The sequence below is a fragment of the Monodelphis domestica genome, chromosome 2, assembly GCF_027887165.1.
Source record: "Monodelphis domestica isolate mMonDom1 chromosome 2, mMonDom1.pri, whole genome shotgun sequence".
NCBI classification, from domain to species: domain Eukaryota; kingdom Metazoa; phylum Chordata; class Mammalia; order Didelphimorphia; family Didelphidae; genus Monodelphis; species Monodelphis domestica.
Genome location: NC_077228.1, coordinates 79,307,854 through 79,322,983, shown reverse-complemented (window position 1 = coordinate 79,322,983; position 15,130 = coordinate 79,307,854). Strand labels below are relative to the sequence as shown.

General features: G+C 39.0%; 1 protein-coding gene across 2 annotated transcripts in view; it reads right to left on the bottom strand.

Moving 5' to 3' along the window:
• Positions 1–15,130, bottom strand: part of RGSL1 (regulator of G protein signaling like 1) — a 118,745-nt gene that overhangs the window by 14,619 nt on the left and 88,996 nt on the right. The window contains exons 21-23 of one of the 2 annotated variants that reach the window (XM_016429993.2): positions 3,113–3,161; positions 2,569–2,656; positions 1,947–2,175 (exon numbers count right to left, since the gene is read on the bottom strand). In XM_016429993.2, coding sequence (XP_016285479.1) covers positions 2,161–2,175; positions 2,569–2,656; positions 3,113–3,161 — 152 coding nt within the window. In that variant the 3' untranslated portion in view covers positions 1,947–2,160. The remainder of the gene's footprint in view (positions 1–1,946; positions 2,176–2,568; positions 2,657–3,112; positions 3,162–15,130) is intronic. The other variant, XM_007480919.2, reaches the window with a different exon arrangement.

The following is a 15,130-nucleotide window of genomic DNA, read 5'->3' as shown; positions in this document are numbered from 1 at the left end:
ACGGAAGGTAAGTATTAAAAAAAAAGGAAAGAAATGTGTTGCCTTTCCTCTTTTTGTAGTGGCAAAGAATTAGAAATTGAGGGGATGTCCATCCATTGGGTGAATAAATTATGGCACATGTTGGTGATAGAATTTTTTTGTGCTATAAGAAATGATAAGCAGGATGATTTCAGAAAAAGCTGGAAACATCTGTGGGAACCAATGCAGAACAAAATAAGCAGAACACGATAATAGTAATATTGTATGATGATCAACTGTGAAAAACTTGTCTACTTTCAGCAATGCAGTGATCTGGGACTATCCTGAAGGACTTAAGACTGGGATGGCTGTCCACCTCCAGAGAAAGAACTGTTGGAGTAATTTTTCACATCAGTGTATTTATGGTTTTATTTGGGGGTTTTGGTTATATATGACTTGGCTCTTACAACAATATGGAAATGTGTTTTGTGTGACAATAAAAATAAAATAAAAAAATTAAATGTATGTACTAGAGTTTTTCTAGGATTGACTCTGACTCCTACTCCTCCATGTCTCCCAAGGGTTCTTAATGTTTTTGTGTGTGTCAAGGTCCCCTTCGGAATTCTGGTAAAGTCTATCTTAAAAAATTTAAAAAGCATAAGTTGAAATACACAGGACTAAATAAAATATATTGAAATATACTTATCAAAATATATTTTGAAAAGCTCCACCCCAAATGAGGAACCTCTGAACTAGAGAGTTCTGAGTTCTAGTCTGGATGTCTGGGTCTCTACTACTGCTGATTATTCTTCCTGCTGCCCTACCATCTAGATTTCTTCCTTTTCCTACTGCATGGCTGTCTCTTAAGGATCTAACCTTACATCTTTAGACCTATCTATTAAGCAGATTCTGGTTATCAAGTATGGTCTCTTTCTATAATGCTGTCCATTCTTATGAAAGTGCATAGATAAATAATTATGAGTTACTTTAGGTAGAAATAAAACACTAACAAAAAATAATTAGCATCAGAATCTATTTTGGAAGTTTTCTAGTTCAACCTTCTTGTTTTACAGATAAGGATCACCAGATAGAAAGTAGCAGAGTCAGATCCTCTGAGTCTTAGCCCAGGGCTCTTTTTTACTGTAACACATAGCTAATGACTGCCATCAATGGAATTCTGTGATTTGCCTTCCCATGCTTCCTTTCTTCCCTCCTAGATTCCAAGGGGACAATGAGTCATCCTAGTCATTTCAACTCTTGAGACTCTGCCCTTCCTTGTATTATGCATTTTTTATAACAGAAGAATTTTTCCGGTATGACTCTCCCCACTCTCCACTTCTGTCCCTCTCCCTGCAATGATTTTTTTCCTGTGACAAAGACACTTTTTTAACTAAATTGAAGTGACAGTGACCTTGTCTGATAGCATATGCAGTATTCCACACTTGTAGTTCCCCACAAGACTACTGAAAAAGATACATTTCCTCCTTATTTCTCTAGAGCCAAGAATGAAATTAAACTGAGCTCACCTGCCCATTATTTTGCTGAAAAATTATGGGCAGACAGTGGGACTCTGCTTTAAGGGCATGTCTGAAAACTGACTAACTAAAACATGTATTAACTAAAACAAATAAAGAAAAAGAAAAACTAGATCTGAGGAAGAAGGGATCAATGACATTCATAGTAATAACAATACCTCATATTTGAATAAACTGAAGCAGACACATTGTATTTTTTGAAGTACCTTGCCAGTTACTGTCTCATTTGGTACAAGTACTCTGAGCTAGATACTATTTCCATTTCATAGATGCAGAAATAGACTGTGAAGGATGAAGTTACCTTGCCTCAAGTCATATAGCTAGTTCTATATTTGTGGAGCCAACATTAGAACCCATCCTGCCTGATTCAAGTAGAATACTCTTATAAACAATTACTGAGTGTGGAAATGACCAGTTCTGGTAGTCAGCGTAGGCTTAGGCATAGGAGCTGACCTGTTGCAGGTATATCTCTCCATTTGCACTCAGAGCAGCTCATCCCTGTCATTTCCAGGTTGGTGCCCAATGCCTGTTCTTGCTGATGCCAGGGAACAATGCCAAAGCATCCCAGTTCTGACCTGTAAAACTTCCATTAGTGTTGGGTGGCTTCTGAGGGCTGGTCTGACTGTCAGATGTATGATGTGACTAGTGACTTGACTTTTTAGAGATGTCATTGAGTTTTTGCCTGAAGGGAGACAGAAGAATAGATAGTTAATAGCAGTGGTGAGGTACCCAGCCTGGAAGTATTCTAGACTTAGTGGTTGTGTTATAAGTGTCATATAAGTCAAAAAACAAAGTAGCATCTTGCCTAGAGACCAAAGGGTATCAAATTTTTTGAAATTCCATCCCCTCCAGGAGGCTCAAGCTTTATACCTTGCCCCTCTAGCAGGCAGAGTCTCAAAGATGTTCTACTTCTCAGGTGCCAGGACCAACTAAGAGTTATCCAGAGCTCAATAGCACCTAGCCTCCTCAGCACACAGCAGCAGTTCTTAAAGGATGGGGCTTCTCCCTCAACCCCAACCAATTCTTAGGTTCAGTTCTCTTGACAGTGCTGAACTCTGGGTCAGCAGAGACTGACCTGAACTTCCAAAGACAACAAAACCTTCTTGTTCTTGTCTTCTTTTTCATTCTTGACTATATGGTGCTCTTCTTCCTTTCCAGCATCTCTGAGAAATGTGGAGAGTGAGAGAATGAGGAGTATTAGAATCACATAGAGACTGAGGACCTTTGGGTTCTCCCCCCACAGAAGGGCTCTAGCTCTTGGCCTGATTTTTCAGAACCTGGTATGGAGAACTCCCAGTGAGAACTACTTAGTGTTGGTAATCAGGTTGAGGACTACCAAAGAGGGGTCCCTTTCTTTTCATAATCTGCCTGTCTCTGGAGGTCACTCCCAGCTCCCTGGGTATCCCATTTCATTCACAAGGTAGAAGAGGGTGGGAGTGGGATGACTAAAGGCAGGCTTAGTTTTCTGTTTGCTAATAGAATTTCTGCTGTGCAACCAGGGTCCCAGGGAAATGAAGCCCCTTTCTGGGATGAGAGAAGGCTTCCCTATACCCAGCCATGCTCTTCAGTTCAGAGACAAGGCAGTTCAGAACCAAAGAGGATCCCTATGTCTTGCCTACCCTGCTTGGCTGGTCCCTTTTTTCTTCTGGGATAAGGTGCTAGTTGAAGCTAAAGGCAAATATAAAGAGAAGTTCCCATCAGAGCACAGGGAGAGGAGGTAGTGATTATTGAGGGTGTCAGGTGTGGGAAGGGAAGGGTCTTTGTCAACTCAGTCACTCCAGAGAAGCGACTGGCTCACATGTCAGATTCTCCCTGCAAGTGGCGAGGGTGTTCATGTGAGATCAAGCAGCAGCGACTAGGCCCTGGGAATATGGAGTTGGAAGGTGGTGGCAGAGGACCCAGTTTGCCTCATGGGTTCTATTCAGTTCAAGTGAGCTTTCCTCAGTACCCAGGTGGTGTATCATCAAACCAGAACAGATTAGGGGAAACTGGACTAGTTCTGTCTCCTCCAGGGATGGCAGCATCTCTTCCCAGTGATAATGGTTTCCTGGCGATGGATGGAATTACTGAAAACTCAGCTGTTCCTGCAACAACATGGTATCATGCAAAGAATATTAAAGTTGGAGACAGGAACCTTGAGTTCCAGCTCCAGCTTTGCAGCTAAGTGTCTGTGTGACCTTGGACAAGTCACTTAATCTTGCTGAGTCTCCCTCAGTGTAAAATGGGAGAGTTAGACTAGTTGATCTCTGAAACGCCTTCTGCTCTAAAATTCAGACAATTCTCTTGTTGACCGAAGTGAGCTGCAGAAATAACGTTGCTTAGAGTCTTTCAGACTTCTTCTTTCCCATAAGACATTGCTTCCTCAGATTAGGCTTCACTAAGTTATCTTAGTTCATTCTCCTCTTTCTTCCCAATCAATGCCAGATTTACTAAATGAATATTACTACTTATAATAACTCATTTTGAGATTTGTAAAGTACATTTCTCATAGCAACCTTGTATGTTAGATAGTACCAATACTATCTAATCATCCCCATTTTACAGATGAAAATTCTCATTTATTCATTTATCTAATATTTGTTGACTAACCTCAGGGGATTGGACTGCCTATACAAGTTGTACATTATAGTCAAATATAGATAAGGACCAGCCCATTCAGGTACCACCAATTCAGTCATGGAAAAGCTTATTACCAGTAAGCTAGCCACTAAGTGATGAATTCTTCAGCCATTACAACTTTTCTGTCATAGATGGTAGTGGTGGAACTAGAGGCAGGAAAACCAAAATTGTACTCTAGCTGTGTAATAGTTTTGCAAGTCATTTAGCCTCTCTTAGCCTCAGGGTTCTCATGTGTCCAATGAGGATTTTTTTGTTGTGAGAATCAAAATAAAATAATCTGCATTAAGCAGTTTTCAGACCTTAAAGAACTATAGAAACATCAGCTAAACCTACAAAACAAAGACAAATCTTTGCAAAACAGTGAGAATTTGTGAAGAGAAAAATGAGATTGTAGAAAGGTTGGAATGACAGCAAACTCAACTAGAAAGAGCAGGTGGCAAGAGATAGCCAATGAGGAACTTCAAAGAAGAACTCAAATAAAAGGAATGACCAAAGATTATGCAATTAGTTCCATATCAAGATTTCAAATGGAGAGCCAACATGCTCTACTTGGTGCCCTTGCAATGTTATGTGAAAATGGTGAATTCTCTAGGATGCTGGAAGAAGGGATACCACCTGAAAAATGGGAGGATGTGGGTAAGAATAGATGGCAGGCATAGACAGAGGGTTGTAATCTGTTCTTGTGGAAGGAATATTCAAAGGATGGATCAATTAATTTGCCTATTTGAGAATTTTGGGTATATTTAAGTTTAAAATTGAAGAAGGACAAAATGAGTGAAAATGGTACCAAAAAAAAAACAACCAAAAAAACCACCTGTCAGTCTTTCCATGACAAGCTATTTGCTTCCTCAATGGCAGTAGTAAAACAAACATATATATATGTATATATATACATAAATATGTATATATATATAAATACGTATATATATATATATATATATATAGGGGAAGGGCTTTTTGGAAGTGACACAGTTCTGAGGGCACTGAGGATCAAATCTTGGGATATCTGAAAGATAATAAATAATGTGGGGGAGGGTTTCAAATATAATTCCTATTGAAAAAAGATGTCCAAGAGTATATCGACTACCATCAAAACTCATACCTGCTTTCTCATCTATACAAAATAATCAAGAATGATTGATCCATGTTTTAAGGGTTCCCTTGACCAAAAAAAAAAACGAGATAGAAAGAGACAGGTTTTTACTAGTAGACCATAACTATATTATTAGTGGATCATTACTTTAGGGTTACTCAGCTGAATGAAAGATGCAAAGAACATAAAATGCTACTTGACTTATTAGATGATTTAAAAAAATTAGTGGATTTTTCAATCATTTGATTAATACAATAGAGCTTACAAGACTCTACTCAAGTGATGTCTCTCTCTCTCATGAATAAATTAAAATTATTTGAGGTTTTTTGCTAGATGAAATGATGGAGATGACTGTTCTAAAATTTTCTAATTTTTAATATCAAGGTATTAAATTGGGAGATATGACTCACCAATGCTTTCCATTGTTAATGGAGATCATTCGTTACTGGCTTGCTATGGAGGAGAGATTTCTTATAGATAGTGAAATTCTGCAGAACCTCCAGTTTGTGGATATCACTGTGCTAATTATATTAAACCCTGGAACACTGCAGAATCTTAAATAAGATTCATGTAACTGTCAGAGAATTTGATTTAACCCTCCACACAGGAAAAATGAAGTGGATAAAGACTCCCTCCTTCATTGTCCACACTATAATATGGAATATAGACAGGTCATTGAACTAATTCAGAAGTAAAATATACCTAAGACAGAAACTGTAAATGGATAACTGTAAATGGAACTGAAGGAAAAGGGTGGGAGGGGTGGGTGGGAAATAAGAGAAAGGGGGAGAGGGAGTGGAGAGAGAGAGAGAGAGAGAGAGACAGAAACAGAGAGAAGAGGAGGCAAACGAAGTTGAGGCACAGATTATAAATAGCAAAACAAGAAACCTCCTTCCTAACTCTGGATCTGCAGGCATATGGGGAAATACTAGAGCCCCAAGACATCCTTCAATTTCTAGTGCATACAACACTAGAAACTACTACTAATAGACTCATAGGGTAAGACAATAGCCTTGATTGTTGAGCTAAGATTTCATCTCACTCCTTGGTTAAAGAATCTTTTGTCTCATATTTTCTAGCACCTTGTTTGTATGGCTTCCCTAATTACTATTTTACCAACTTGTTTTGACTTCACAGATATCCAAAAAGCTGCATTAAAGATATTTTCAAAGAGATGGGAAAAAAGGTCAGTCAGTTAAATAGAAAGAATAAGGGGGAAAATGATTAATTTCCACACAATGTCAAGAGACCTAAAGTAAGGTGCCTAGCACACTGAAGAAAACCTTTTGGGAGGAATGTCTGGGAAGATAAGATCGAGAGTCACACAGGATGAGTATGTGCAGATACCTTGCACTGTTAGAAGGAGTACTCACAATCATGAGATGATAGCTCTGTTGAAGTAGGGAATACCAAGTCATTGCCTTTTTAGAATTAATAAGTTTAGCAAGAAAGATCAATAGCTAAACAAGATAAAGCTGTACCCAAATAATAAAGACTGATGTGTAGACATACTAAGAATTCACTTTACCTTCTGTCTTTTTAAAGAAGATGTGACTAGATAGATTATTAAAGAGAAGGGAGACACAGCCTTTGAGTAGAGGGAGAAGAGGTCTAAACAGTAAGGAAAATATACACTCAAGAGAACAGATGAGACAGGGCAAAGAGTCACACAGATGAAATTTATAGGATTAGGAATGGGTGGTGCAATGGTGAATGAGGAAGAATTTGGAAAGGAGATCTCCAAGAGCAGAAAAAAAAAGGATAAAATCTTAAATATAATGGTGTGGGGAAGACAGGAACATCAATTGGAAGGTTTTTAATAGGTATTTACCATGGTCAAAATGGTGGAAAACATTCTTGATGGTGGCATTTACCACAACCATGGACTAGGTGAAAGTGGTAAGGCTAGTGGAGAGGGCATATCGAAAATGTTCAAAGCATGGGATAGATGATCACTTGCCAAGGAAGTTATAGTGGAGATTTCTGCTTCTAAAATGTATTGGGCTAGTGAATTCTGGGCTCCTTTCCAACTCTTGGGATTCTATGATGATATGGTTGTCTTGTTGGATGACACCCACTCCATCTAGTTAACCAGCATTACCTAGGTAAAGGTTTTAGAGCAAGTATTTAGCAGTCAATAATAGCTCTTTATCTCTTGAGGAACAGAAGAAGGTGTCAGGACCCAGAGTAGAGGCAAACAAAATGGTTTTCAATATGTGAATCTTGAGTCTAAACAGAGAACTGAAGGGAGAGTTTTCATGCCAAGGAAGTTCAGAACAGGTAGAATGCATAGAGTAATACATAGGAAAAGAGAATGGAGCATCAAGATAAATTTAAGGGTCAGAAAAGCAGTTATAGGAGTTCTATACTGTCAGTGTGAATGACAATTGAGTGCTCAGCCTCTCTTGGCATGTCATTCTCTTTCCTAATAATTAAAGGAACAGAGCTTTTGGTTGTCAATATGCAAATCTTTTCTCCTAGGATTCTTTCCTAAGTCTGGAGTTTGGTGTGTCTCATGGCAGAAACTTTCACCACCATGGATATGGATATGTGCCAGGTTGATGTATGTGCTGGGTAGGTTCATTTGCTATGGTGACCTTCCCATCCACAAGGTACCAAGATAACTCTATAGCATTGAGATTCTAATCATGCTATCATGGGAAACTCCTTTTCCCATGTATTAAACAAAATAATGGTATCTGAGAGACTACTGGATGAAGATTGAGATCTAAGCATGCTTGACATAGGAAAGACTCATGAGATATATGTTAATATGGAGCAAATGAGTAATCACAATTAAAAGACCATGATGTTTTTATCTGGGGGACCTGGAAGAAGCCAGTGTTACAATTTTTTTATTACCTAGATGCCTAGTTAGAGTGAAAGTTCCAAGTAGGAAAAAAAATTACATGATCTAGTAGCCTCCTTTGGGGCTCATTTGCAAGAGATCCTAACTGAATAAATACGTTGGAGGTCTCCCTAAAGTCCCCGAATCATCATTAGTCCTACAGAGGATGCAAAACGTATAAAGGTGGGAAAAACCAAAGGGAAAAAATCCTAAATTTTTTAGGAGAGATTATTATTATTTTTTTTAAAATATATTTTATTTGATCATTTCCAAGCATTATTCGTTAAAGACATAGATCATTTTCTTTTCCTCCCCCCACCCCCCATAGCCGACGCATAAGTCCACTGGGCATTAGATGTTTTCTTGATTTGAACCCATTGCTTTGTTGTTAGTATTTGCATTAGAGTGTTCATTTAAAGTCTATCCTCTGTCATGTCCCCTCGACCTCTGTATTCAGGCAGTTGCTTTTTCTCGGTGTTTCCACTCCCATAGTTTATCCTTTGCTTATGAATGGTGTTTTTTTTTCTCCTGGATCCCTGAAAGTTGTTCAGGGACATTACACCGCCCCTAATGTAGAAGTCCATTACGTTCGATTATACCACAGTGTATTAGTCTCTGTGTACAATGTTCTCCTGGTTCTGCTCCTCTCGCTCTGCATCACTTCCTGGAGGTTGTTCCAGTCTCCATGGAACTTCTCCACTTTATTATTCCTTTGAGCACAATAGTATTCCATCACCAACATATACCACAGTTTGTTCAGCCATTCCCCAATTGATGGGCATCCCCTCGTTTTCCAGTTTTGGGCCACCACAAAGAGCGCAGCTATGAATATTTTTGTACAAGTCTTTGTGTCCATTATCTCTTTGGAGTACAGACCCAGCAGTGCTATGGCTGGGTCAAAGGGTAGATATTCTTTTGTCGCCCTTTGGGCATAGTTCCAAATTGCCCTCCAGAATGGTTGGATCAGTTCACAGCTCCACCAGCAATGAATTAATGTCCCTACTTTGCCACATCCCCTCCAGCATTCATTACTTTCCTTTGCTGTTATGTTAGCCAATCTGCTAGGTGTGAGGTGATACCTCAGAGTTGTTTTGATTTGCATCTCTCTGATTATAAGAGATGTAGAACACTTCTTCATGTGCTTGTTAATAGTTTTGATTTCTTTATCTGAGAACTGCCTATCCATTTCCCTTGCCCATTTATCAATTGGAGAATGGCTTGATTTTTTGTACAATTGATTTAGCTCATTATAAATATGAGTAATTAAACCTTTGTCAGAGGTTTCTATGAAGATTTTTTCCCAGTTTGTTGTTTTCCTTCTGATTTTAGTTATATTGGTTTTGTTTGTACAAAAGCTTTTTAGTTTGATGTAGTCAAAATTATTTATTTTACATTTTGTGATTCTTTCTATATCTTGCTTGGTTTTAAAGCCTTTCCCCTCCCAAAGGTCTGACATGTATACTATTCTGTGTTTACCCAATTTACTTATGGTTTCCTTCTTTATGTTTAAGTCGCTCACCCATTTTGAATTTATCTTGGTGTAGGGTGTGAGGTGTTGATCTATTCCTAGTCTCTCCCACACTGTCTTCCAATTTTCCCAGCAGTTTTTATCGAATAGTGGATTTTTGTCCCAAAAGCTGGGATCTTTGGGTTTATCGTATACTGTCTTGCTGAGGTCGTTTTCCCCCAGTCTATTCCACTGATCTTCCTTTCTGTTTCTTAGCCAGTACCAAATTGTTTTGATGACTGCTGCTTTGTAATATAGTTTGAGGTCTGGGACTGCAAGGCCCCCATCATATGTGTTTTTTTTCATTATTTCCCTGGATATCCTTGATCTTTTGTTCTTCCAAATGAACTTTGTTATGGTTTTTTCTAAATCAGTGAAGAAGTATTTTGGTAGTTCAATGGGTATGGCACTAAATAGATAAATAAGTTTGGGTAGGATGGTCATTTTTATTATATTGGCTCGTCCTATCCATGAGCAGTTAATGTTTTTCCAATTGTTCAAGTCTAGTTTTAGTTGTGTGGCGAGTGTTTTGTAGTTGTGTTCATATAGTTCCTGTGTTTGTCTTGGGAGATAGATTCCTAGGTATTTTATTTTGTCTAAGGTGATTTTGAATGGGATTTCTCTTTCTAGTTCTTGCTGCTGAGCTGTGTTGGAGATATATAGAAAAGCTGATGATTTATGTGGGTTTATTTTGTATCCTGCAACTTTGCTAAAGTTGTTGATTATTTCAATTAGCTTTTTGGTTGAATCTCTAGGATTCTTTAAGTAGACCATCATGTCATCCGCAAAGAGTGATAACTTGGTCTCCTCCTTGCCTATTCTGATGCCTTCAATTTCTTTATCTTCTCTAATTGCTACTGCTAGTGTTTCTAGTACAATGTCAAATAGTAGAGGTGATAATGGGCATCCTTGTTTCACTCCTGATCTTATTGGGAATGCATCTAGTTTATCCCCATTGCAGATGATATTAGCTGTTGGTTTTAGATATATACTGTTTATTATTTTTAGGAATGACCCTTCTATTCCTATGCTTTCTAGTGTTTTTAATAGGAATGGGTGTTGTATTTTATCAAAGGCTTTTTCTGCATCTATTGAGATAATCATGTGGTTCTTGCTAGTTTGCTTGTTGATGTGGTCAATTATGTGGATGGTTTTCCTAATGTTGAACCAGCCCTGCATCCCTGGTATGAATCCTACTTGATCATGGTGAATGATCCTTCTGATCACTTGCTGGAGTCTTTTTGCTAGTATCCTATTTAAAATTTTTGCATCTATATTCATTAGGGAGATTGGTCTATAGTTTTCTTTCTCTGTTTTTGACCTGCCTGGTTTTGGAATCAGTACCATGTTTGTGTCGTAAAAGGAGTTTGGTAGAACTCCCTCTTTGCTTATTATGTCAAATAGTTTGTATAGTATTGGGGTTAACTGTTCTCTGAATGTTTGATAGAATTCACAGGTGAATCCATCAGGCCCTGGGGATTTTTTCTTAGGAAGTTCTTTGATGGCTTGATGGATTTCAATTTCTGATATGGGATTATTTAAGAATTCTATTTCCTCTTCTGTTAGTCTAGGCAGTTTGTATTTTTGTATATATTCATCCATTTCTCCTAAATTGGTGTATTTATTGCCATATAATTGGGCAAAGTAATTTCTAATGATTGCCTTAATTTCCTCCTCATTGGAGGTGCTGTCCCCCTTTTCATCTTTAATGCTGTGAATTTGCTTTTCTTCCTTCCTTTTTTTAATTAGATTGACCAGTACTTTGTCTATTTTGTTTGTTTTTTCAAAGTACCAGCTTCTTGTCTTATTTATTAAATCAATAGTTCTATCACTTTCGATTTTATTAATTTCTCCCTTAATTTTTAGGATTTCTAATTTGGTTTTCTGCTGGGGGTTTTTAATTTGATCGCTTTCGAGTTTTTTCAATTGCATTTCCAATTGATTGATATCTGCTCTCCCTTGTTTGTTAATATGAGCTTTCAGGGATATGAATTTGCCTCTGATTACTGCTTTGGCTGCATCCCAAAAGGTTTGAAAGGATGTTTCGCCATTGTCATTTTCCTTGATGAAATTATTAATTGTTTCTATGATTTCTTCTTTAGCTAAACGGTTTTGGAGTATCATATTGTTTAATTTCCAATTGGTTTTAGATTTGGTTTTCCATGTACCATTACTAATCATTATTTTTATTGCCTTGTGATCTGAGAAGGCTGCATTCATTATTTCTGCTTTTTTGCATTTGTGTGCTATGTTTCTGTGACCTAATGTATGGTCAATTTTTGTGAATGTGCCATGTGGTGCTGAGAAGAAGGTGTATTCCTTTTTATCCCTATTTATTTTTCTCCATATGTCTATTAATTCTAATTTTTCTAAGATTTCATTCACTTCTTTTACCTCTTTCTTATTTATTTTTTGATTTGATTTATCTAAATTTGATAATGGTTGGTTTAAGTCTCCCACTAGTATGGTTTTATTGTCTATTTCTTCCTTCAATTCTCCTAGTTTCTCCATTAGAAATTTGGGTGCTATATTATTTGGTGCATACATGTTGATTAATGATATTTCCTCATTGTCTAGAGTCCCTTTTAACAAAATATAATTACCTTCCCTATCCCTTTTGATCAGGTCTATTTTTGCATTGGCTTTATCAGATATCATGATTACCACTCCTGCCTTCTTTCTATCAGTTGAGGCCCAGAAGGTCTTACTCCATCCTTTAATTCTGACCTTGTGGGTGTCAACCCGCCTCATGTGTGTTTCTTGAAGACAACATATGGTAGGGTTTTGGATTCTAATCCATTCAGCTATCCGTCTACGTTTTATGGGTGAGTTCATCCCATTCACGTTCAAAGTTATGATTGTCATTTGTGGACTCCCTGGCATTTTGATTGCCTTCCCTAATTCTAACCTTTTCTTCTTCGGCTCTACCTTTTAGTCCAGTGATTTACTTTGAATCAGTCCCCCTTGTCCCCTCCCTTGATGTTTCCCTTTTTAGTCCCTCCCTTTTTGTTCCCTCCCCCTCCCCCCTCTCTTTCCCTCCCTTTTTGTTCTCCCTCTCCCCCTCCCCCCCTTGGTTTTCCCTTCTCCTTACCCTTGTTGGGTAAGATAGAATTCAAGATCCCAATGGATCTGGATGTTTTTCCCTCTCAGAGTTGATTTCCCTGAGATTGAGGTTTAAGTAAACCCCCCCCCCCCCTCTTCCTCTCCTTCTTATAGGAGTTTTCTTCCCCTCCCCTTCCCCTGTGAATCTTTGTGTGAGAACCATTATTCTATTTGGTCTTTCTTTACCCCCTATTTATACATTACATTTTCCCCACATATTAGTATACATAGGTTGATATAAATGTAGTCCTTATAGAAGAGAGTTTGAGTAAAAGAAGATAACATTTTTCCCCTTTCCTTAATATTTACCTTTTCAGGTATTCCTTGCTCTTTGATTTTCGGTATCAAACTTTCCACAGAGCTCTGGTCTTTTCTTTGCAAAAAGTTGGAAGTCTTCTATTTTGTTGAATGCCCATACTTTCCCTTGGAAGTATATAGTCAGTTTTGCTGGGTAGCTGATTCTTGGTTGGAGACCCAGCTCTCTTGCCTTTCTGAAGATCATGTTCCATGCCTTACGATCATTCAGCGTAGAACTTGCAAGGTCTTGTGTGACCCTGATTGGCATTCCTTTATATCTAAATTGTCTTTTTCTGGCTTCCTGTAGGATTTTTTCTTTTGTTTGATAGCTTTGGAATTTGGCAATTACATTCCTGGGAGTTGTCTTTTGGGGGTTTAGTGTAGAAGGTGTTCTGTGAGCTCTGTCAGTGGCTGTATTGCCCCCTTGTTCTAGAATCTCTGGGCAATTTTCTTTAATTATATCTTGTATCACCATGTCCAGTTTGGTGTTTATTTCTGGCTTTTCTGGGAGTCCAATTATTCTTAAATTTTCTCTTCTCCCCCTGTTTTCCAGATCTATCACCTTGTCGGTGAGATATTTTATGTTCTCTTCTAATTTCTTGGTGTTTTGGCTTTGCTTTATTAGTTCTTGCTTTAAAGCCTGGTTTTCTTTTACAGTTTGGTCAAACTGGTTTTGTAGATGCGTGAATTTCTTTTGCATCATTTCCCACTTTTCCTCCCAGAGGGCTTCCATCTTTTTGGTCCTTTCTGATTCAAATTCTTCATGGGTTTGTGGAGAGTTTCTATTTCCTTTGGAAGATTTTGGAGAATTTTCTTGTATATCTTCTTCTATCTGCTCTGTATTTTGTATTTTGGCTCCATAGAATGTGTCCAGAGTCGCCCCTTTCTTCTTATTTTTCTTGGTATTTTGGGGCTTCTGTGCTTCTGTGGAGTTTGTCATCTCTGAACGTGGAGGATTGGCTTTTCTTGTCTTTGTCTGGTGATCAGAGGCTGGGCAGATGTTGGTTCTATGAGCGTTCCCTGGGTTAAACTGAATATGCCTCACTGGAACTGGAATGGAAGGGTCGGACCACGAGGCCACACTCTCCCCCTGGCTCGATTTCCGGAACTTGCCTTCAGAATCCCTGGCCGTGAGGCTGTTTCCTCGGCCTGCGGGGGGATGGGCTGCCGCTTCCCCAAGCTCCGAGAGCACAGACTTTCACTGAGACTTGGATAGCAGGATCCAGCCCGTGAGGCTGTCTTGCCCGCCCTGAGGGTTGCTGTTGTTTTGACCAGCTCTCTGCAGCGGAGGCCCCAGGCAGTGACTTTCACCCGGACCGAAGGCTCTTTGCAGCGGAGGCCCCAGGCAGTAACTTTCACCCGGACTGGGACTTGGGTAGAAGACCCTGAGGGTTGTTGTTCCTCAGACCCTGCTCTCTGAGCCCGGCGCGGCTGCCGCTTCCGGGAGCCTTGGACTCTGCGCTCCTACCCCTGAGGTCCGAGGGATCTCGGGTTCTGGCTTTTAAGGGGAGCCGTACCTTTTGAACCGGGTCCAGGTCCAGGAGGAGGGTTCCCAGGGTCTGTGCTGTTGATCGTTTTGAATTTCGGCGCCTTAGGAGCATCTAGTTTGAGATCGGCCGGGAAGGGTTTTCCGGAGATCTGAACTTCAGCTTTCTCTAAGCCGCCATCTGGAGAGATTATTATTATTTTTAAAGGTTTGTGAGTGTGTTTCATAGCAAAACTTGGCAGTAGGAAGCAATGTGAGCTCATTAATTGATAAGTGTAGTTGGCCCCTGAACGAAAGGAGACTATAGATATAGATTATTCCTTGAAGAAATAGGTAAGCTGTTTTGGCAACCTTGGGTAGGTGGAAGTGATTGTATAATTTTTGTAAAATCCAAGATTTAGACTTTTTTGAGAAAAATTTCTGGAAAAGAAGCTCCCTAACTCCCCAAATCAAGAAAATGGATTGTTTGGAGAAGGTGCCATAAAGAAGCTGACATTGCACCAGATGATCCAGAACGAACTTTGGGATGTATTCAATTGAACTGAAGGGGGTTGAACACATTTGTTCTGAATGTAAACTCTTATGCCAAAGGGTTCCTTAATTGGCTTTTTGTCAATCATTGATTTTGCTCCCTCTCTTTTATTTCCCTCTTATCTCCAACTACTGTAATTTCCTCTTTGAAAGT